The sequence below is a fragment of the Gorilla gorilla genome, chromosome 13 (assembly GCF_029281585.2).
Source record: "Gorilla gorilla gorilla isolate KB3781 chromosome 13, NHGRI_mGorGor1-v2.1_pri, whole genome shotgun sequence".
NCBI lineage: Eukaryota > Metazoa > Chordata > Mammalia > Primates > Hominidae > Gorilla > Gorilla gorilla.
The window spans coordinates 103,242,539-103,267,603 of record NC_073237.2 but is presented as its reverse complement, the minus strand read 5'-3'; the positions used below and the strand labels follow the sequence as shown (position 1 = coordinate 103,267,603).

At 38.5% G+C, this 25,065-nt stretch overlaps 1 protein-coding gene across 8 annotated transcripts in view; it reads right to left on the bottom strand.

Moving 5' to 3' along the window:
• Positions 1-1,760: 1,760 nt before the first annotated feature.
• Positions 1,761-25,065, bottom strand: part of ZNF462 (zinc finger protein 462) — a 153,998-nt gene continuing 130,693 nt past the window's right edge. For all 8 annotated transcript variants that reach the window (XM_063696656.1, XM_063696657.1, XM_031014640.3 and 5 more), the window contains 3 exons: positions 11,988-12,120; positions 5,725-5,848; positions 1,761-4,569 (listed from right to left, as the gene is read on the bottom strand). In XM_063696656.1, the coding sequence (XP_063552726.1) occupies positions 4,362-4,569; positions 5,725-5,848; positions 11,988-12,120 (465 nt within the window). In that variant the 3' untranslated portion in view covers positions 1,761-4,361. The remainder of the gene's footprint in view (positions 4,570-5,724; positions 5,849-11,987; positions 12,121-25,065) is intronic.

Genomic DNA, 25,065 nt, shown 5'->3' with positions numbered 1-25,065 from the left:
AGGATAGTTGCAAGCAAAAAACATAGTAATTTTTGTTAAACATAGGACTAAAAGACTCAACGAATGTATGTGAGTAACCAATTTCTTTTATGCCTCCCTAAGTCAAATATGTTCTTTTGGATGGACAGAAAAAACACATTTACTATCAAGACCATGTTTCCCAAGGGTTGCCACTATCAATGCAGAGGTACAGTCAAAGCCTCACACCAGGAAGCTAATGGGTCCAGCAAGCCCCAAGCATCTCCAGTGGAAGGCACGTCTCCAAATGTTGCATATCTATGCTCACCATTCATGAGCTGTCAGAAGACACATCTCACGTCTGTCCTGTTTCTTGCTGTAGCTAGCACCAAATATTTGCTCAGAAATCTTGGTTAAGTGCGTGAGCAATGCGGTGGGATCAGCATCCTGTACCTTCTAAAGAACAGAGTTTCTTTCTCTACCAGTTCCTGACTATGGTGGAGGCTGCTTGGTCACGTGCTCTTCCTAAGCACACTGGAAGCTCACACACTTCCCAGTCCCTTTGTGGACAGGTGGAACAATGTGACCAGATCCAGCCCATAAAAAGAGGCTGAAAGTGATGTGTGCTACTTCCTGGATCAGGCATTTGAGTGAGTGAAACATTTCCAAGCTCTCAGCGTTGACCTTGAGATTCATGTGTTGAGATGACAGCATCACCAGATGGAGCAACCCAGACTCCCGAGTCAAGAGGTCTAGGACACCTCAGACATTCACAGGGAATGTGTGTAAGAATCAAATCTCTATGGTGTTAAGCCAGAGATTTCACGATTTGCCTTGTTGCACCCCCTACCATGACTTATATAGCAATAAATTCCATTTCTTTTACATAAACAAAGTGAGAATATGGATTAGACATGAACTCGGTAAAAGCACTGTTCATAAAATATTTCATGGAGACCATGAGAGAACAGCTGTATCGCAGTGAAGTCCATTAAGTCACTTTCTCTCCTTTCCGAAAACATACAGGATAAACTTCTGAACCTGCAGTCCTTAGAAAAGGTTGAGTATCTCTTGAGTATTCGAATATAAAATGTTACTCAGAATGCGATCTTATTGATTGATAGGGATGGGGAGGAGGAAGGGTTAGAACCAAGTTTTTAGAATGAACACTGAACAAATGATTCAGGAGCCATACTTCTAACACTGGTAGAGGCAGATAGTGTAACTCAGCTTTGAGTTAATAATTAATGCTGTTGATTTTAATTTACTTTTCTTCTAGGTTTCAGGACTATTAATTTTTCCATTGATTTATAGCAGGGTAGCTCAAAGAATAAGTTAATGGTGATCATTATGGCTGCAGGATGTTCAGTAAGATAGTTTGTGGCGCAGGCTTTCATAAGCAAGGAGGGCAACATTGAAATAGATCCTGTGCAGTGGGTGTGACTTGGCAGTTAGCTTAAAATGACTGTGCTTGTGGATTCAGGGTCCCAGATGATGTTTAATCACGGGTGCTTCCTCCTTCTGAAGTTCACACATCACTTTGATTCACATTTTTAATGGAAAATATTCCTTCCCTAAAACTCCCTCAGTTGGTGATGAATACCTGATGCAGAAATATTAACATTTGAAAATCCCAGCTCAACCTCAACCTCACCTCAGCTTTACCTTTGCTTTCCATACCTGTGTAGATTCAATGACTTAAAATATCTCGTGTACAAGCATTGAAAGGTAGTGCTATAATATTTCTAGATTTCATATCTGTAGTCATATCTGTAAATGATTTACAACAGATGCACATAGACACATGTGAAAAAAATTCTTTATTAATTTCTCACATTTCATTACAAAATGTATGTTGCAAACAACTTGAATAACCTACTTGTGGTTTTTTTTGTTTTTTTGTTTTTGTTTTGTTTTTAAACCCTTGGCTTCAAGGACTCAGGGTCTCCCTATCTTTTATGAAGTATTGGGAAACACTGATTACTGGAGTCAATAGGTTATCATTTTGCTATTTATTTTCTTCTCTCAAGCTCTGAAAAAAATGTCCTCTGTATAAATTAAACAACAACAAAAAATGTTGTAAATTCTATGTCATTACAGTCAACAGAATTATAATAATGCATCCAAAATGTGCGGCCACAAAATATCAGGTATATGTTTGAAAAAGAAAAAAATGACATTCTAGCCTTGTTAAAAGGATAATGGTCCCATATTTTTATTAACAGGTTAGCAAAACAAAATCCAATGGATTACAATATTTACATGTTATTTGAAAAATAAAGTAGTGATAAAAGCATGTCACAATTATTTTCTTTTTTTTTCCTTTTTCTTTCTTTTTTTGTTTGTTTTTTGGTAACCATTACAAACACCCAATCCAGGTATGGAACTGTTTAATACATTTGAAATGAGGCCAATTAAAAACAAATATAGACACAAAATGAAACTTTGTCTGGATAGTTCACACTTTCCCCATTTTCTGGTTTCCACATCATGGCCCCCATCCCTTAAAAAAATTAAATTAAAACAAACATCCTACAAATAAAAATTCTTAACAGTAAGAAAATAAAAGAAGAACATGCTTTTCAAGTAAGCACTTATTCCACAAATGCAACATCTTTCCATGGATTTTATTTGAAGCTGTGTGGGACACTGTCATCTCAGCAATTCCCCTTCCCTTTCTTCCCTCCCACCCTCCCACAACCCTTCCAAGTAAAAAAAAAAAAACAAAACATGAAAACCAAAGGACTCACACGTGCACACACGCACACACACACTCATACACGCACACACACATCCAAGCGCGCACACACACACACACGGGCTTCTAAAACCTAGGCTTCAAGAAAAGTTCTTTTCTATTTTTTGGAACGAAACCCTTTGTTCACAATCAGAACATATTATAAATGTAGGCTTAGATTTAGTCTAAGCTGCTCCCTCCTGAAAAAGCTGATATGGGGGACAGAGCAGCTGGCAGCTAGATTTAAAAAAAAAAAAAAAAGAAAGAAAGAAAGAAAGTAGTTCTCCAGGCTCCTTGTAGGATATGTTATTTCTTGTCCACTCTCACCAAAGGGATGGGATTCTAGTACATCCCCTCGTCCCCTAAATAAATGAAAACCCCCCGCAAAACACAATGCCAGCAGAAACAAAACACAGATTTTAAAATCACACACAAAAGCCAGCCAATCCTAACAGAAATTATTTATGAGACGGATAATGCGTGAATTTGACAGGCAACAAAAGGGTGAGGAGGACCTCCTCGTCTGGCCCACAAGCTGCATAGCTGTGCCGAAAGTTTGGTTCTTTAGTTAAATTAAAAAAAAAAAAAAAAAGAAAGTTAACTTCTTTGTTATTTCCATGTTTAAAATAAAAACATTCCTATTCACAAAAAACTAAATCTCCCTTGCCCGGAAATTAAAACAACAATAACAACACACACACGAAAAACAATTCATATGAAAAACTGAATTGTGCTGTGTTTGTAACACTCAAATTGATAGAAAATAAACATGTGGCAAACAAAACTCCACAATCACCTTAAAATTAGCTCACATGAATCTACCAAATTCTAAATTATAGTTGAACACTAATAAACAGCTTACCTGGAATAAAGGATGACAATTCACAAACAGTTATCTAATAATTAAAGTCTGTTTCTTTTTTTTGTTTTGTTTTTTACTAAAATAATTAAAAAAATCACAGTATTTTAAGAAATAAAACCCACATGGGGATTTTAAGCACAATTTGTGTTCCTTTCTTTAAAACTCTTTTTTTTTTCTCCATTCACCATCTTGCCCAGCAGTTCTCTCTACATTTAACCACAACGACGACAGGTAGTACTGACAAATGCAGAGAGTTCCCTTGGTTAAGTTTGAGGTACTAGGAAACAGGTGACTGTTTTATGCAAAGCAGTTTTTTTTTTTTGTTTTCTGTTTTTTGTTTTTTGTTTTTTTTCCCAAAGCGGCTGCAGTTAGGTCTTGAAAAAGCTTAAGGTATTAAAACTAGAAAAACGCACCAAAAGTTGTGCGTCAAAAAGTTGCTCCCCAATGAGAAGTCTTCTACCGTCATGGAGCTTCTGTTTCCACATACTGTCCAAGACCACCACAGGGTGCACCGTACCCTTGGGAGGTGCTTCCATATTCCGCAACAAATGAAACTTCCATGATGAAGATCCGGAAGAAAAGATGTAGTGATGGAAAAGGAGCCACATATTCCAACCATTTAAATAACTTTAATTTACATACTCACTCACACAGGTACCAGTGCTTTGAAAATAGATTGTTCAGTCCTAAAAAGCAGCTTTGTTCTGTCTTCTCTTTTCTGTCCCTCCCTTCTCAGCCCAAGCCAGCCCTCCCACTTTTTCATCACTGTTCAAGTAAGGTTTGATTAAGAATTTCACCAAACGCTTATTCTTTTTTGGCCTCTGCATTCTCCAGGAGAGATTTGTCGGCAGTTACTACACAGATGGCTACTGTTTCATTCTTTAGGGAAAAGTCTATCCCAATGGCCTCGTCATCTTCCTTTTCCTCTATGGAGGGCATTTTAACACTGTTCTCCATGATCTCTTTTGGGTGGATTTCTTCTCTGCTCACCTGCTTGGTGTCATTCAATGCCCTGGAAAAACATTTATCGAAGAGACAGATGAGTATAGTATATATATTTCTCTTTTTAAACAAATAAATAATAAAAACCCTCGAGTGTCTTTATTTTCCTGATCCTCAAAAAGCCTTGGGGTTTCCTTTGAACAAATGCCATGGGTGTATGACAAAATACCAAGTGATGCATCCCTGCTATGTTTTGCTTAAGTCATATATTTCTGTATCTTAAAGATTTGAACTTACAGAAGTATCCATTATTATACTATACATTGATTATCCCGTGTTTTTCTTTCTAGATAAGCGTAATCATTTTATGTCACTTCCTCTACTGGGTCATAAGTGGTAACAGCAAGAATTGTCTTATGCTCAGAGTCATCGGCTGAACCCAGAAGCTTGGAGATTGGTTATATTTATTAAGTCTAAAAGAGTAACTCAGGTACTAAAGATTTATTTGTCAGGTCCCGAAACAAATCACGAAAACAAACTAAAAGCAAAAACCTGAAGATGGAACCCATGTCTCGGGAAGCTTGGTTATATTCTCTGAGGTCTAGACCCTTGAGGCTTCGGGGACCAAGCTTCAGGCTTCATATCACCACACAAGCCATGTTTCCTCCTGAAAAGACCACATCCTAGGTTCTCTCTGCGTCTGGTGGACTAACGTGCCTTGTTGAGGGGCTGATTTTATGTTCAGGGATCTCATAAGTATTTTACAAGTATGCTCTCACCTACCTGGGAGGCAGGAAGAAGCTGGCTCTGTCCCCAAGGCAGTATATGGGAATGTTCAGGGCCACTCAGGGAATGATCAGTCACAGAGGCAGGAACAGAAGCCAGATCTTTTGACCTCGATTCACGTTCTATTATAGAATGTCACGCTAATGAAGACTAAAGGGATATTGGCTGGAGAAAACACTATACTTCTGCACACGGGCTTGAGCAGGACTGATCATTCATAGAGACGATTTTTTTCCCTATTTGACTTGCGGCTGGGTGACCATTTTAAAAAACAACAGAAAAGGAGAAACTTGGTTCCTCACCATTGCCTCTCCTCCCACGGCCCAGAAATGTGACACAGAGGGGTGTACATACTGTCAGGGGAACCAAAACAAGAGCCCCTCCCTCCCTCCCTACCTCTTGCTTTGGACAAAGGCATCCTTGAAGTGGCCCAACTTACATGCCGTGTCTCAGCACATGTCTTTCCCACTCAGAGCCCTGTGAAAACGCCCGTCCACAAAATTCACATGGAAAACGCTTCTCAGTGTTAAGAGCAGCCCCGTGGTCAGAAAATCTCATCAGCTCTACAAAGAGAAAGCAGAAGTGTTACCTGTGTGCTGTGGGAATCAGCAGAATAGGTAAGTCAGCATTCATTAGGATACCCTCTCTCCTACCTTCACTGATAAAGCCATGTGGTGAAAGCAATTTCCAGATTCCTTACTTTTTCTTAGGTTTCCCCCTTAGGGCATTCCTTGAATAGCATTCGAGAACTGTTTCTGGTTCTTGGGCCCCAAGACCTCATTTCGCCTCACCTCCCCAATGCTTCTATCACAAAATCTGGGTCTTTCTTGACTGAAGAGCCCCTTGCCTGAGATTCCAAAGGAATCTGAGCATTATTTTTTCCATTTATTCTCTCCCTCGTGTGGTGATTTATATCAGTGCCTCACAGGCTAGCATCTATTCATTTCCTTTTTGACACAGGTTTATCTTTGTTCACTGAAAAGAAAATAGGCTACCGAAAGCCCTGGACCAGGTTATGTGTTGTGGACCTCAGGGTTTCTACTTGTTCCAAGTAAGGCTGAAGGCTCATGACTTGTGGTCATCCATCATAGATATTATAATCAATACCTTACAGGGCGGTTATGTGCACTGAATGAGATCTGCAAGCGAAGAATCTACCATGAACATTTATCTGGATGAGTGGGAACCAGTATGTGAACACATGTACCCTGCTATTGAGAGATCCTGGCCACCTGCCTGGCACCTACCCCTCAATTGGTGGTATTCACGAATATGGGGATATGCAGACATTTCTGGACGATCTGTTGTAAACATCAAATATTGACTTAGTTGTTTTGTTTCCTCCATGGTACTAGGCACATGGTAGAAGTCTGATAAATGTGGATTGGCTGTTTAACTGTTTTCAGGCCACGTCTCCTGGCAAACTCAAACATAAGAGATTATATGGCCATTGTGTTAGCCCGAGTTCCTAGCCCATATGTGTTTCATTATACCACAGAGGGCCAAGTCTTCATGTAGGTAATAAACAGCAGGACATTGCCAGTTCTGCAGCCGTGTTGCAAAGTGAGGGCATCGCACAGGGAAGTGTTGATCATCTTTACACTCTGATCACTCTGGTCCACACATACAAGACATTACAGGAAGATGCCTCCTGGTTGAAATGCCCCATCTAATAAGATTCTCAGGACGATGTTAACAGGATGGGGGGCTCTGTGATGCCTTAATCTTCAGCACAAACAGCTATGTGACTGGGGCCAGTTTTAACAAAAGATGAAACATTTTCTCACAAATTAAGAAGATCACCACACAGCCATTAAAAATAATTGCACAGACTATCTTCCTTGATTCTTTTCATTGGAAATGAGACAGCACCATCTGCTCTGCGCATTAATTCCTTAGCAGGGATTATCTTGGGCAAGAAATCAACAGAATGCCTTCCTGACTCCTCCCCAACTGCATAATGAGAGGGGGGTGGGGAGGATTCTGCTTGGGTTAATTTTGATTTCTTCATGCCTGGATTCTTCTCTTTCAAATCTTCCCTGAGCTTCCTAGGCAGGACCTGCAGCGTGTCCATATTCAGTCCGGCACTTGCATTTAGAAAGGAGGTAGGGAGTGGGGTGGCTGCGAGGCTGTGAACCCCCTAAACTGAGGGTGTCTGATAAACGTCTAAATTGCCAACAAGAGGAATAATGTTCCTGGTACACTTGTTTCTTTACCCTTAATCTGTAAATAGGAAACCAGTCATCTGTCCTTTCCAATGGCACATACTAAGTTCCATCCTCAAAGGAGGAGGCCACTGGGCACTGGCCACACTTCCAAGAGCTCTCCACCAGCCTGAGAGCTGCACGCAAGCCACCTCCTGCCCTCTGCTCCTAGAAGCTGGGATGTCTAGCAGAAACACCCGAGGCTATTGTGTGTATTTCTTTTTCCTGCCAAGAATACACCTAGATGGTGTAAAGTTGATTCTTGGTCTATTCAAAGGAGAGATGGGACAAAGGAGGCTGCTCTTTCAAGGATCGGCGAGGGGGAAGGGAAGGTTTAGGCTTGTAATTCCCATTAATGTGACTGGAAGTTACTCATGTAAATCCCCCACCCTCTGAGAGGAATACGTGCTTCTCCACCCTGAGGCCTTTTTTTTCCCCCATGTGGTAAAGCTCATGAATGTGGACACTATACTTTTTCCAGTGAGAAGAGGAGACCCTGAAGTTCTTTCCAGCCAAACCACTCCAGTGTAATGCTACAGTGCCAAGTAAAAGGGGGCTGCCAAGTAGGGTAAAATAAGGAGGTCTGCCTGGTATACCACACACATCTCAACCACCGTCTTTTAAATTCGAGTTTTCTTTCTTTCCTTTTCTTTTTTATAAGGAGTCATAGGGGAGCAGAAGCCTAGAAGGGTATTTTGCCTTTATAATGCTTATAACCTTTGAAATCACACATGCTCAGCTTTAGAGATTAAAAAGCCATAATATCCAATGAGAAATAGTTTATTTCCAGAGGAGAAAAGGCAAGGCCACAGAGCATCATGAAGAAAAAGGAGTCTTTCTGTCAAAAGTATCCTCTCCCAGAAAACTCCGGTAACAGTGCAGAGATGTTAGGAAATCATTGTAAAGAACATACTCATGAAATGGTTTGAAAAAGAAAAAAAAAAAAGCCATGCTTCTCCAATCACAACCGTTTTCCTTGTAAGAAATGGATTCATACAGCCTCTACTAATAAAAGTAATAACTTTATAAGAACAATCAACCTGTATGGTAAGGATGTTTTATTTGTCCATGTATTTTTCAGGTTAATTACAGGCACAGGGTTTTTGAAAGGGTAGTGTACCTTGGCTGTCATTTCCTGCTGACTGTCTTGGTCAGGGGTTCAAGAGCCAAACTGGGGCCCCCTTCGCAAACCCATAGTCTTTAGCCCTGGCATCATGGTAGGAGGGTGAGTGCAAGTCAGGAAAAGGAACAGGGAACACCTTGGAGGGAAGTAGCCCACCAATAGCCTTCCTTAATGTTTGCAGACAGAACAAGCAGAAAACACAAAGAAATTCTGCAAAACTGCTCCTTAGAGCAAGGTCCCAAGGGCCACTGAATCCACAGATTTCAGGGTCAGGTCCCCTTCAGTGAAGATTACACTACTCGAAGCACTGGGAAAGTGGTGTGCAGGGTAAGAAGAGGGCTTGCCTTTGGAGCCAGAAGATGTAAATTTGAATTGAATTTGATCCCCAGGGTTTATATTTTTTTGTTTGTTTGTTTTGTTTTTTACTTTGAACATGCTCTTAAATTTCCTGGGTCCTTATTTTCCCATTTGTGAAATCACAAAAATAACACCTACATTGCAGTCTTATCATTTATGAGGTGATTGCTATATTCTAGGAACTGGGTGAAGGTCTTGTGTGTTATCTCATTTAATCTTTACAACAACCCATGGAACCACACCCTGGTTAGCCAAAGCAATCTTAAACAAACAGAACAAAGTTGGAGGCACCACCCTACCTGACTTCAAAGTTGACTACAAAACTATAGTAATCAAAACAGCATGGTACTGGCATAAAAAACAGATACACAGACCAACAGAACAGAATAGAGAGCCCAGAAATAAATCCACACATTCACGGTCCATCGGTTTTCAACAAAGGTGCCAAGAACACATAATGGGGAAAGGGCAGTCTCTTCAATAAATGGTATTGGAACAGGTGGATATCCACATGCAGAAGAATGAAATTAGATCCTTATCTCACACCAGATACAAAAATCGTCTCAAAATGAATTAAAAACTTGAATATAAGACCTAAAACTATAAAACTACTAGACAAAAACAAAGGGGAAAAGCTCCATGACATTGGTCTGGGCAATGATTTTTTGGATATGACCTCAAAAGCATGGGCAACAAAAGCAAAAACAGATAAACAGAATTACATCAAACTAAACAGCTTCTGCACAGCCAAGGAAACAATGAACACAGTAATAGACAACCTATGGAATGAGTGAAAATATTTGCAAACCATACGTGTGATAAGGAGTTAATACCCATGCTGTATTAGGAAATCAAGCAACTCAATAGAAAATCATCTGATTAAAAAATGGCAAAGGATCTGAGTAGACATTTCTCAAAAGAAGACATACGAATGGCCAGCAGGCATATGAAAAAATGTTCAACATCACTAATAATCAGGGAAATGCAAATTAAACCACAATGAGCTATCACTTCACACCTGTTACGAGGCTATTATCAAAAAGAGTGAAGATAACATGCTAGAGAGAATGTGGAGATAAGCGAACTCCTGTTGCATTGTTGGTGGGACTGCAAATTAGTACACCCGTTATGGAAACAGCATGGAGGTTCCTCAATCAGTTAAAAGTAGAACTACCACATTGATCTAGCAATCCCACTCCTAGGTATATCCAAAGGAAATGAAAGGAGGATATTGAAGAAATATCTGCACTCTCACGTTCACTGCAGGGTTATTCATAATAACCAAGATAAGTAATCAAGCTAGGTGTCCATCAATAAATGAATGGATAAAGAAAATGTGGTATATACACACATGAAATACTATTCACCATTAAAAAATATGAAATCCTGTCATTTGTGACAACATAGATAAACTTGTAGAACATTACATTAAGTGAAATGAGACAGGCACAGAGAGGCAGGCACAAATACTGCATGATCTCACTTATATGGGGAATCTAGAAAAGTCAAAGTCATACAAGCAGATAGTAGAATGGTGGTTACCAGGGCCTCGGGGTTTGGGGAGATATTGTTCAAAGGATACAAAATTTCAGTCAGATAGGAAAAATAAGCTCAAGAGATCTATTGTACAACACAGTGACTACAGTTAATAACAACATATTGTATACCTGACAATTGCTAAGAGAGTAGATTTTAAGTGTTCTCACCATAAAAAATGACAAGTATGTGAGGTAATGCATATGTTAATTAGCTTGATTTAATTTTCCACAATGTATATGTATTTTGAAACATGTTGTACATCATAAATATATACAATTTTTATTAAAATAATTTTAAAAAGTAAATTTAAAAAGTCCAAAATATGAAGTTTTAAAGTTAAAAAAAATCTTTACAACAATCTTAGGAGGGAGGTGATATTATTCTCATTATTATGATTGTGATGATTTCACAGATGATGAATGTACAAGGAAATACAATAATTTACCCCAAGCCATCTAGACAGTAAGTAGCAGAACTGGAAACCAAATTCAAGCAGGCTAAATGTACAGTCCTCTCTAGTCATGAGATTAACTAGTCATGAGATTAAAGAAAAATGTTATATAAAAACGACCAGCACTGAGGCTAGCACATAATGATGCTCAGTAATGGCAACTAGTACTATTCTCATCTCTAGGTCAATATCTGCAATGTTGATTTCTGATGTTTATGTTATCCACGTGCTTCCGATAAATCTGCAATAACTAAAGTAACACATCTCAACCTATATTCTTGTATGTATAGTCTGGGGTTTTTCACAATATTCTATGTTGAACAATATAGAAAACCAACTCTGAATCACATAAATGTATATCCACAACTAAATATACTTTTGAAAACTTTTTCATTTTGAAATAATTATAGACTCACAGGAAGTTAGAAAAATAGTACCAAAGTCCCACAAAACCTTCCCCAGTGTATTCTGTAAATACATAGTTGAATGAAAGAGGTGGTCTCTCTTTCTCTCTCTTTACAAAGCAAGTCAGAGCACAAAGGGGGTTAAGAAAAGGGCCACGCAGAGGGACATCAGAGAGTTGGGGCTCAAGTTCTTTGCACCACCCTCCCCTACAGTTCCAGCAGTGTGTGCCCCAGCAACAATTTTAAATATGCATTCAACTGGAAGTTCATTCTCATTCCTCTAGAGCTCTACAGTGTCATCTATCTTGCTGTCTGCTTGTCCTTATTCTGAAGATTCCCTAGATACCAGTTTTCCTTATTAAAAACAAATCACTGCCATCTATTTTTCAACAAACATATATCTATAATTAGGGAGAAAATGTCTGTTTTCCTTGGCGTTTCTATAGCTGGTAATAGTTTACAAAGACACAGCTCTTGATGTGTTTCCTAAGTCAGTCTGTTCTGCTACTTAACTAAGAAGGATCATTCCTTCTGTTACTCCTACAACAACCTCCTGCCTCCCTTCTGTCTCACTACGGACATGCCAGATGCCATCTGGGATTGGGAGGGCAGGATGAGACTAACCTCTGTCTTCAGCCTTGCTGTTCATTTCTTCTTCCTTGTCCTCATCATCGCTGCTGGAGCTCTCCATTTTCTCCTTCATCTGTTCCAGCTGATCCAAGTTAACCCGTCCAACCAGCTCAAAGTTACGGCTTACCTGAAAAAGGCCCAAACAAATGATGGAATAATAAACTGCAGACCAAATGGGGTTCTCCCTGATGGAGAGATCTTTCTAACATCATTTTCCTGTGACTGTGGTTTTGCAACCAGGACCAAACAACTCTGGGGCCTAAGAGGTCTTTTTCTTCGTTTTGACTCTTTTGGAGATGGAGCTGCCCTTTGCTCCCACATTCCATCATTTTCACCGGAACTTTTGTACACTGGACCTTCATTACCAAACTTGTGAAGAAACATGAGCTATAGTACGCAGGAGACCAAAAGTAAAATGAAGGCTAGAGTATAGAGTAAATATGCAAAACACATTTTTTTTGTAGTTGAATTCAAAGGTGTAACTCTCATAACAACCCAAGTTTCAAATACTTCTGCAGGTGAAGAAGTTCTGCAAGCATGCCGACCACTAGCAATGAGACACAATACAACCTTCTTTGCCACGATCCCATCAACCAGGGTGTTGCAGGCTGTCCCGGCTTAGGCCAGATGACAGCCATCTGATCCTTAACTCTAGTTTAAATGGAAGATAATATTATTACTGTTAGTGTTACTACTGTTTTTGAAGCTGACCACAGCCTATGTAGCAAGGCTGGGATTATCTGAGAAAAACCTAGATGACTAACCCCTAAAAGCCCTTTAAAAGTGTTAACTATGGCTGGTTTTTATTTATGTAAAATGTGGTCAGAATAATGTGGGAATCCAAGCTTTCTTCAAAGTATCATTGGAGGGAAACAAAAATCTACACTAAGAAAAGTCTTTAATGATTTTTCCATTTTGGGTTCTCAGATCAATGGCAGCACAAAATTTACCTTCATCATGAATCGATTTTCAGAACCTCTCCAGTTGCATGCATAGAATGATCAGGCATGACAAGCTGGTGCAGGGCTAAAGTCAAAAAATTGCCATGGGTTACGCCTTCTATGTAAGGTGTTATGCTTCCCTTGTTGGAGGCCTGGGGAGGGGACATACAAGATGAATGAGACCTGGTTCTGGCCTCCAGAGGCTCACAGTTGAGTTGAAGAAGGAAGACAGACATCATTAATTAGATTCCGAGGCCGACTTCCCTAGCTGCCACAGTAGGGCACAGCTAGATGATGAGGACACAGGAGAGGAAAGAGGTAATTTACAAGACAATTCCAAAATAGTCTCTGGGACCAGACTGGAACAAAGATTTGCTGAATGCCACCAATTCCATGTGCCTGGCAGATGGGAACATCATTATCGACTGTGACAAATGTAAAGAGCCTCAGCGTACCAGGCCTTAGACACTGAGACTGAATACTGTCCCAACAACATCCTGTAAGAGATAGGTAGCATTCAGGAGGAGAAGAACTCAGGGAAAAACCTCTTTTAAAACAGGAGAAACAATACACTGATCTATCTATAACAATGAAATCCATGAAATTAGTTAACTTTGAAAACAACTCAACATGGGGGTGGACAAGACGCAGACAACAATGCCAATGCTAAACAAGCAGGGAAGGCAACTTCTTGTTTTTCTCAATTAAAAAAGCTATAAAAATTAAGGGACTAAGGCAAGAGGAGAAAGAGGTCAATTCCGAATCCTGATTTCTCTTTCTTCCCCTCTAAGTCCACAGTAACGGTTTCCAAAGGACTTTTGCTTGTAGCACCTTACTAACTAGGGCTTTAACATTTTCACTGATTTCCTTTTATGACATAAGAGCAAAAAGGGACAGCGCAAGAAAATGCTCTTTGAAGTCAGACAGACCTGAGTTCAAGTTTAGGATTTGCCATTAACCACTAGATTCTGGATAAATGACTCAGTATATGTCCTTGATATCTTCATTTGTAAAAGGAGGTCAGCATGGTGCTTGAGACACAACAGTCCCCCAAAATGTAATTTCCTTCCCCTTTCTGGGAATGCGAGCCTTTTCTAGTTTTGGCTCTTGGGAATGCTTACAACAAGCATTGTAAATGCATATTTACGAAGTTATGTTTAGCCACAAAGTCTACATTTTAGCCAAATAGCATTCATGATAAATATTTGAATAAAAAGTTTTCTGGCTTGCTAGTTTTTCAGGAAAAGTGGGCAGGGTTCCAATTTGCCTAATTTTTAAACATATTTGAAGAGAAGTATTTTTAAGTGACTAGCACATAAAAGGCAGACTTTCCTGGGCCACTTTCTCCTGCACTTCTCACCATTAGGAATCAGGGAAACTATAAATACGTGTAAAGGACATGAGGGGTGGGCTGTCACCAGGAAACAAAAACAATGAAACCAAGGAGACCAAAGAAGAATCCTCAAACATCTGCTTTAATCCAGTTGTTTTAATTCATTCATTCATTCATTCATCAAGGATTCCTGGAGGGTTGGCTTGCTGTGTGCCAGCCTCTGGGGTCCACACTGGAACCCCTGCTTCTTTTGGAGCTCTTGGTGACAGAAGGAGATCTGTCACCAAACCAAATGTTATTTTTTTCCCCCTCATTCTGGGTTTTTTTGAAGACTGTATTTGTCCATTTTCCCAGCACCATCATCCCTTCACTGGAAAACTGTTAACATTTTAAATTCTGCATGATTTTAAAATAGTACATGACATTTTCACAGTATGATGTTCATCCCAGGCTAACCCAGGATTTATTTGGTCCTGAAGATTTCTAAAATCTTTGCTAGGCAATTAAAAGATTTAAAAATGAGAACTAAAATTTTTGCTATGTAATTAGAAGATTTTAAAATAAAAACTCTTTATTGTTTTGGGTTATGACGGTATTTGAAATCCCCAAGCCATCTATCCAAATATTAATCCTAACACAAAAGGAAGACTCTTTTCCGCATTCCTGAGCCCATTATCATCTTTTACCTGGATTACTGCCAGCCCCTTCCCCTCCCATGTTGGTCTCCTAGCACCTACTCTTGTCCCTTCTTGTACCTGATTCTTTAGTGTGGTCAAAGCAATCTTTAACAAAATGTAAATCTCTTCATGTCAGTCTCTGCTTGCCCTGAGGATGAAATACAAATTTCTTAACTGTCGTTTACATGGCGGGCTCTCATGTTATTCTGGCCCATCTTCTCCAGGCTCCCCCTTGCTCCCACCACCCTGAACTTACTGAGGTCCTGGAATATGTCAAAGAGTCTATGCCTCCACCATCTCACCTGTCTGAAACTCTCTCATGCCTGCCGGCTTCATGTGTTGAGTCCTTAATCTCCTAGCCCTGCTTCTGTCACTTCTTCTGGGAGACCTTCCCTAAACTCCTCCTGTGTTCGATATCCTAGCTCCATGTGTTCACAGCATCCTACACCCCGCCTTCAAGAGCTCACCCCACTCAGTAATGAATTGTTTATGGCCTGCCCCTCCCCAGTCCAACTACAAACTGTGAGGACAGACTTGCTGTGAGTCTTACTTACAGCTGAACCCCCACTGGCCAGCACAGTGTCTAGATTAAGAGAGGGTGTTATTCTCGCCTCCTGGCTACTGGATATCTTCATTTCCATTTAAAATAGTTTCTTTTATATAAACATTCACAAAAAAATTTATGAAAATAAGAAAAACTCATTTAAAGTCCAACTGCCTATACATAATAACTGTTAATGAATTAATGTATTTCTGTATTCCTGTTCTCTATCTGTAGATTATTTACATTGCTGTTATCATTTTAAAACAAACAAGTGTATATCCAACTTTTTCATGCCTGGCATAGTGTACACATCATTCTCTGAATAAACATAATTTTTAATCACTACGTAGCATTTCATCAAGTAGGCATATGATAGTTTACTTGACTATTCATTCCCGTATGAATTTACAGTAGATGATTTCTGGCTTTTCACTATTAAAAATGTTTGTTGCAAAAAGTAATAAACCTTATTGTATTTAAGCCTTTCTTTCATGCTTAGTTTTAATTTTATAGGCTAAATTTCCAGATGTGAAATTACAGGGTCAAAGTCAAAGGGTATAGACTTTATAAAAGTTCCCATATATTTTGAACTGATTACACTACTTTTTGGGCCCGGAGATTGGTGGGTATTTGAATAACTCCTTGATGATGCAGATGACATATTGAGAGAAACACACTTGTTTCCTCTAAAGATGAGAAGCAGTTTATTATCATTTCCCCAAAGGCCCACAACAAAGGGAGAAGGAGCAAGCTTAAGAGTTTGAGATTTAGAACCCGGCTCCTTCCAGGCTCTTTCTGCAGGCAAAAGAAGCCGTACATGTTCTTGAAGGGTGGATTGTTCAGATACATAATAATTCAGACTAGAAACCTATATGCAGATCTTTATTCCTGTGAAAGCTATCTGTGAATGCCCATTCACTCAAGGTCCCCTGTGAAGGCCACTAACCCAGAGTTTGGTGAAGTCATCTGTCTAATGAGAACGTGAGATGAGGGCTGGGTGCGGTGGCTCACATCTGTAATCCCAGCACTTTGGGAGGCTGAGATGAGTCGATTACTTGAGGTCAGGAGTTTGAGACCAGCCTGGCCAACATGGTGAAACCCCGTCTCTACTAAAAATACAAAAATTAGCCAGGTGTGGTGGCGGGTACCTGTAATCCCAGCTACTTGGGAGGCTGAGGCAGGAGAATTGCTTAAACCTGGGAAGTGGAGGTTGCAGTGAGCCAACATCATGCCACTGCACTCCAGCCTGGGTGACAGAGCAAGACTCCATCTCAATAAATAAATAAATAAATAAAAATAAAAGTGAGATAAGGCGTCAAATGTTTTATCCTTTAACACTGAAGTGAGGACACTGCAAAACCACTTCCACACTTGTCTATTTGTTGGCTTTTAACTATTCAGCAAAATGGTTTAGATCTGGTCTTAGCATGTATTTCCATACTTCTGGCATATTCTAAGGTGATAATAATTATATGTGATTTACAAATATTATCAAGTTGAATATGCATTTTCATATTTTACTAGGATAGCAAACCCAGTCTGATAGAAGACTGATATGAATGTGCTTGCTAATGACAGAATGGAACTGGAACCCTTGTCTTCAGATTACATTGCAGGCATCAAATAGGACAGATTGAGATTGAGAAAGTCCACTTAATGTTTCCAGAATTTTTAACTCTAAGGTTGCCCCTCTTACTTAACATTTGTAGCTTCAAAAAGAGGCACCCAACCAGGATGCTCATATTACCTAATACTGCATGTTGATGTTAAAAGGAATGTGCAGTGCTGTGAAGATTTTGAATGACTTATAACACAGGCTGGTAAACTTTTTGTGTAAAGGGCCAGATAAGTAAATATTTTAGGCTTTCTGGACTCTATAGTCTTTGTTACAACTATTCAACTGCTGTTGTAGCTCAGAAGCAACCATAAACAATAAGTCAATGGATGACCATGGCTGTATTCCAATAAAGCTTTATTTAGGGAAAGTGAAATCTGAATTTCATATTTCACATTACAATTTTTTTGATACTTTTTCAATCACTAAAACATGTCAAGACCATCCTTAGAGAGCGGACCATATAAAAAAGGAGGTGGGCTAGATTTGGTTCATGCACCATAGTTTGCCAACCCCTAACGTACCAAGTGGTCTACTCAACAGACAGATCTTCTTTGCCTGTCCTTAAAAATCAGAATGGGAATGAGGGAAAGAAAACAGTGGGACAAAGATTCAGCAAAGTATTGTTTCTATGATTTCTTACAGCAAGATGGTCAAAAGTGCAGGTAAAAAAATCTTGAATTCTCAGATAAGAGCACCTCAATTAGAGTTCTTGTAAAAGCTTCAAGGAAGGATATTCAAAGTTTGTCCATACAGTCCCAAATGGTAGAATGTCTGTTTTCCATGGCTGAATAATATTCCATTGTGTGTTTATGTACCACTTTTTAAAAAATTCATCCATCAATGGATAGTTAGGCTGCTTCCATGTCTTGGCTATTCTATTATGAATACTGTTGCAGGGAACATGGGAGTGCAGTAGCTCTTTGAGACACTGATTTTGTTTCCTTTAGTTAAATATCCAGAAGTGGGATTGCTGTATCATACGGTAGTTCTATCTTTAATTTTCTGAGGAGCTTTCATGCTGTTTTCTCTAATGGCTCTCCCAATTTACATTCCTATCAATAGTGCACAAGGGTTCCCCTTTTCTTCACATATATCAAACCATCACATTGTACACCTTACATATATACAATTTCATTTATAAATTATACCTCAATAAAGCTGGGGGTGGGGGAAGAAAGAAAAGATATTCAGCCAAACAAACCAGTTAGGCAGTATTAAAGTTCTATGGAACCTGAGCCATGAAACTATATTTGTTGTGCACTGTGCTCCTCTCCAATTTTAAAACTACCTCTTATCAAGCAAGTAACATGCTGAATTCTGCTTCTTTGTTTAAACTTGTCTCACCTAGTTGCTTATAAACTCTTCCAGGGTAGCAACCATTTCTTACTTAGCTTTATAGGCTCAGTGCAGAGTCATACACTTGACACAAAATAAATGTTATTTGAATTTACCAGTAACATGAAAACCCATGAGATCATAAGGTATAAAGACTTCATAATATTGCCACAAGATCAACCTATAGAACAGGAGAAAATTTTTACAATCTACCCATCTGACAAAGGGCTAATATCCAGAATCTACAAAGAACTTAAACAAATTTACAAGAAAAAATCAAACAACCCCATCAAAAAGTGGGCAAAGGATATGAACAGACACTTCTCAAAAGAAGACATTTAGGCAGCCAACAGACACATTAAAAAATGCTCATCATCACTGGCCATCAGAGAAATGCAAATCAAAACCACAATGAGATACCATCTCACACCAGTTAGAATGGCGATCATTAAAAAGTCAGGAAACAACAGGTGCTGGAGAGGTTGTGGAGAAATAGGAACACTTTTACACTGTTGGTGGGACTGTAAACTAGTTCAACCACTGTGGAAGACTGTGGTGATTCCTCAAGGATCTAGAACTAGAAATACCATTTGACCCACCCATCCCATTACTGGGTATATACCCAAAGGATTATAAATCATGCTGCTATAAAGACACATGCACACGTATGTTTATTGTGGCACTATTCACAACAGCAAAGACTTGGAACCAACCCAAATGTCCAACAATGATAGACTGGATTAAGAAAATGTGGCACATATACACCATGTAATACTATGCAGCCATAAAAAAGGATGAGTTCACGTCCTTTGTAGGGACATGGATGAAGCTGGAAACCATCATTCTGAGCAAACTATCACAAGGACAGAAAACTAAACACTGCATGTTCTCACTCATAGGTGGGAATTGAACAATGAGAACACTTGGACACAGGGTGGGGAACATCACACACTGGGGCCTGTCGTGGGGTGGGGGTAGGGGGAAGGGATAGCATTAGGAGATATACCTAATGTAAATGACGAGTTAATGGGCGCAGCACACCAACATGGCACATGCATACCTATGTGACAAACCTGCACGTTGTGCACACGTACCCTAGAACTTAAAGTATAATAATAATAAAAAAATGGCCATAAGATTTGCATCCCATGAAATAAAGTTGCTTGTTAATGAGAGGATAAAAAAGTAGGCACTTTCTAAATGATTTTGTTTCAATACTTACCAAATATCTATTATGTGCTAAAAATGCCCCCCAGTAGTTTTTACATGTATTACTTATCCCTTACGACCACTGTGTAGTAAATGTGTTGCCTTCTATATTTGTAGATGAAGATCACAAAACAGGTAAGTGATGAAGCCCGGATTAGTTAGGACTCAGATCTCCAGATGACACAGCTCAAGCTTTTCCCATTATAACGCAAATCATCTGCAGAAATGCAAAATTACTCACAAAATATGTCAAAACTACCATGGCTATACTGGCTGAACACAGGAATGAGAAAGAAAAAGTATTAACAATAGCGTTATGTTGCAAAATGTGATGGGATAGAACAGTAGCATCTTTCCGAATTTTTTTCAAAATAAAAGCCTAAGAATATTAAAAACAAAGGATCATAGAGTACCCAGAAGGATATAGAGCACGGAAGTCAAGGAAGGTATCTACTTTCTTTTGCAATCACTGTGTCACAATCAGAAAACATATTTCCATCATACCTAACTTAGCAAAAGTCCAGACAAAATCACTTATTTGGAGACACTCAGCATAACTTCAGACACAAGTACTCAAGGAAGCTAGGTGAAAGACATAATTAAGAAAGGCTCAGAGCTTTGTGGCTGGCCAGTTAAGCAGCTGTCAATCTCCTGGACCCAAAATACAGAGGGAAAAGATGCTAATGGATGCTGCCACATTTTGCTTATTTGAACAGGATACTTAAAATTTCATATTTGAAAAGTTGATTTCATTTATTGATTTATTTAACAAACAATTCCTGAGGCTTTACTGTATGCTGGGCACTAGGTTAGATTTTGAAAGAAAGGTGAGATAAATAAATCTGCCTTAAGAAAGGAAGGAGAAAAGTTCTATGGAAGCTTTGAATCTGGGACAAAGAATTTTGACTGGGGAGTTTAGTGGATGGTTTCGAAGGTACAGGTAAAGAACATCTTCAAATGTCTATTTGAGAAATACCGTCTAAGGTTTTGCCAGACACACCCCTCTGAAAAACGGTCACACCTCTTGCTCATCTAATTCTGGTTTCTCTGTCTTCTACAACACACGGAAGAGACAGAGCTATAGTTAACAAATCAAGAAGCAGAACTACATGAGGGAAAGCAGAAACGAAATGGCATAGTCTTCTAGAGAAGCCTTCAGCTTGCAGAAATCGTTGTTGTGGATAAAGCTAAAGCTGCTAGCATTTAGTTCAGAAATAAAAAGCAATCCAAAAAAAATGTGGCCAAAGGTGTGTTTTATGATTTGGGAAAAATTCTTCTTATGATTTATTTGGGAAGAATCTTTGGAGAAAGATTCTTCGTTTATTTCTCATTTCCTTTTCTGGAAACAAATGTCCTAAGTGACTTTTTTGGCCACTGTGGATTCCACTAGTCCAAAAAACTGAGCAATTTTATTAGAATAACTAAAATGTTGATGATTCCTTCTGAGCTTAATGTTTTGCTGTTTTCCCCAAACTGGCAAAAAGTAAGATATGAGTTTCTTAAGAGTTCAACTGCCTGAGGCTCCATTTACATAAAAAATTAAAAACATTTCAAAGTAAATTCAATTAGTGAATGTGTATTGCCTGAATAGACTATTCTTCTAAATTTAATATACTGAACATGACAATTTTACGAGCGGACCAAGTTAGAGATAATATATTTTTATGTTCCTTAAACTAGCAAAGAGAGTTCAGAACCATAAAGAACACTAACAAGGTATTGCATATAAACTTTCTTTTAAAAAAAGTGTGTGTATTTTTTAAATGTGAGAAGTGCAAGGTTTGTTTTTCTTCATGACTTTAAGGTTCCTAAAGATGTTGTCTTAGGCTGGGCACAGTGGCTCACACCTGCAATTCCTGTACTTTGGGAAGCCAAGGTGGGAGGATTGCTTGAGCCTAGAGTTTGAAGATGCAGTGAGCTATGATTACGCCATTGCACCTCAGCCTGGGCAACAGAGCAAGACCCTGACTCAAAAAAGAAAAAATGTTGTCTTCATCCTTCAACGGTATGGCTAATAAAGGGCATTACTGATAAATAATTCACTATGTGTGTTGGGGGGTAGAATGTTGGGGGACAGAGAATGCAGGGAGTGAAGGAAGGGAGAGGGAAGTAAAGGGGAGGGGGAGAGGAGGGAGAGACTACACTAGTCAACCTTCTAGAGGACCCACTGAGATTAAAAACAGACAGGGAGTCACAGGATAAAAAAATAAAATTTCAAATAACCTGCACTGTTTCCTTTAGATCCTAAGAGATTACAAGTGATGCCTTGCTCACTAGTAACAAAGATAAAGATCTAGGAGGAAAGATTGTGTTTATCACCTATAAAATGAGGGTTCTGATGGTTATCCCTCTTGCACTCTGGCTTCTGAGGATAAACATGCAGCCTAAATCGACTGCACTGGAGATTTTGGTTCTTAAAAGGAATGGTATATTTGACTTTAAGGACCTTTCTTGCTGGTACCAGGATTCTGTCCAGTCCGTGAATGATATAGTCTGACATCTTTATAGATGTTCCTGAGGTTTATAACCTTTGCAGGCAGAATTCAGAAGTCCAGTTTTGAATGTTCAGTTCTTTTTAATGAAATCCTTTAACTGAAAATACACTCTACGTGTCTTATAGTTTATTCTGTAGATTCTCCCCACCACACAAATCACCTAATGCTATTTGTAGAAGAATATAATGAGCAATGCACTGTTTTACTGGGAAAAAAAGTGAATCCCTGTTTGGAACCAATTGCTAAGTCTATTCCACATTAATCCGGATCTTGAGTATCTTGTTGATATAGCTGTTCTCAGGATGAACGTCATAAAAAGACTACAGGAAATTAACATGTATTGAAGACCTACTGTGTGTTGCGTTATGGGAAACTTGCATCTGTTTTAGGTATTGAGGTATAATTTACCTACCATAAAATTTATCTATTATAAGTAAACAACTCAATGATGTTTAAGAACACTCTCATCACTCTGAGAAGCTCCTTCATATCCTTTGTAATCAATCCCTGCTCCCATCTTCCAGGCCCAAGTAACCTCTTAGCTGCTTCCTGTCTCTATCATGTTGCTTTTTCTAGAAATTTCATATAAACAGAATCATAAAATACGTAGTCTCTTGTGTCTAGCTTCTGTCCACGTAACACTTTTTGGATTCCTCAATGCTGTTAAATGTATCAGTAGCTCATTCTTTTTCATCGCTGAATAGTACTCCATTGCATGGATACGCCATATTTTATTTATCCATCCATTTTATGTGAAGGTAGGATAGGTCAGATGGCAAGTGTACGTTTAACTTATAAACAAATGCCAAACTGCTCCAAAGTGGCTATGGTATTTTACATTCCAATCAGCAATGTATGAGATTCCAGTTTGTCTACATACTTGCCAACACTTTGATACTATCAGCCTTCTTAATTTTAGCCATGCTAGCTAGTGGTTGGGGAGTTGAATCTTATTATTGTCTTAATTTATATTTCCCAAGTGGTGAATCAAGTTGAACATCTTTTCATGTGCTTATTTGCCATTTGTATATCTATCTTCTTTGGTAAGGTGTCTGTTCAAATCTTGTGCTCATTTTTAACTGAATTGCTTATCTTCTTATTGTTGAGTTGTAAGATTTCTTTAAATATTTTGGTTAAAGCCCTTTGTTAGATAATTACTTTGCAAATATTTGCTTCTAGTCTGTTGCCTGCCTTTTCATTTTCTTAATGGTGTCTTCTTTTTTCTTTCAGTTGTCCATAACTTTTGCATCATATATAAAATTTTTTTTTCCCTAACCCAAGATGATACAATCTTCCATTATTCTTCTGAAAGTTTTATAGTTTTAGCTCCCACATTTAAGCTTATGGTCCATTTTGATTGTTGTGTGTGTGTGTGTGTGTGTGTGTTTGTGTGTGTGTGTAGAGAGTGCTGTAAAGGTCAAGGGTCATAATTTGCATACACAAATCCAATTGTTTCAGCACCATTTAAAAAAAATCATCCTTTCCCTATTACCTTAACACCTTTTATGAAAATCAACTGACCACATATATGAGGGTTTATTTCTTGACTTTTGCTTCTGCACTAGTGATCTATGCATCTATCTTACGTCAATTTACAGTGAGTTTTGAAATCAAGATGGGTGAATCCTCTGATTTTGTTGTTTCTCCACACTAGGATATTCTATAGGTCATTTGCATTTCCATATAAATTTTAGGGCCAGTTTGTCACTTTCTATCCCCAAAAAGCCTACTGGGATTTTGATAGAGATTATGTTGAATCTGTATATGATTATGGAAAGAATTACCAATATTGAGTCTCCTAATAAACATGGTATATATTGCATTAATTTAGTTTTATAAATTTCTCTCAGCAACACTGTAGTTTTCAGTGTATAGTTCTCATGTTAAATGTATTCTTAAGACTTTTATTCTTTTTGAGGTTATTGTACATGAAATTGATCTTCTTAAAATTTCATTTTCTGGTTGTCCATTACTAGTATACAGAAACATAATTGATTTTTGTATATTGATTTTATATCTTGCAATCTTGCTAAGCTCATTCATGTTCTAGTAGCTTTTTTTTTGTAGATTCTGTGGATTTTCTACCTATAAAAATCAAATTGTCTATAAATAAAAAGTTGTGTTTCTTCCTTTCCAATTCTCATGCCTTTAATTTCTTGTTTTAGCGTTATGGTCCTTGACTTTTATATTTGAATTTTCAGCATAATTCTGTTTAGTACATTGTACACTGATACCCCTGTTCCTCTCTCATGAACCCTGAAATCAGGTGTTTGTATATCTTTCCCCCTAACAAATGACCATTTTTAGCCAGCACATAATTCCACTGGCTGTCAGCCAAAAATTCAGTTTCAATAGCACTGCCATCTTTACTTACAAAAGTCTTTGGAGAATTATTTCAAAAATTCAAATTGCATTTTGTACTCATCATGTAGGGAAAAAAGATTAGAAAATGAGAAAAAAAGTACTGCTATCTCAGTAATAAGCATGAGTCTCATACACCTAACAATTGAGACAAACATGAGAATCATTAGGCATGCTGAAAGTTGCAATTCTTTAGCCTCAATTAGGTGCTCACTGGACTTAATAAGCTGGTCAACCATGAGGAAGAGAAAAAAATTAAAGAACATAATATGGCATAGTGAAAATATTACATTAAAGACTGTGTCTAAACTAAGAAATGAGACAGACAGCAATACAATAATAATGGGGGACTTCAATACTCCACTAACAGCACTACACAGGTCATCAAGACAGAAAGTCAACAAAAGAACAATGGATTTAAAATATACCTTGGAAAAAATGGGCTTAACAGATACATACAGAACATTCCATCCAACAACCACAGAATACACATTCTATTCAACAGTGCAGGGAACTTTCTCCAAGGTAGACTATGACGAGCCATAGAATGAGCCTCAAT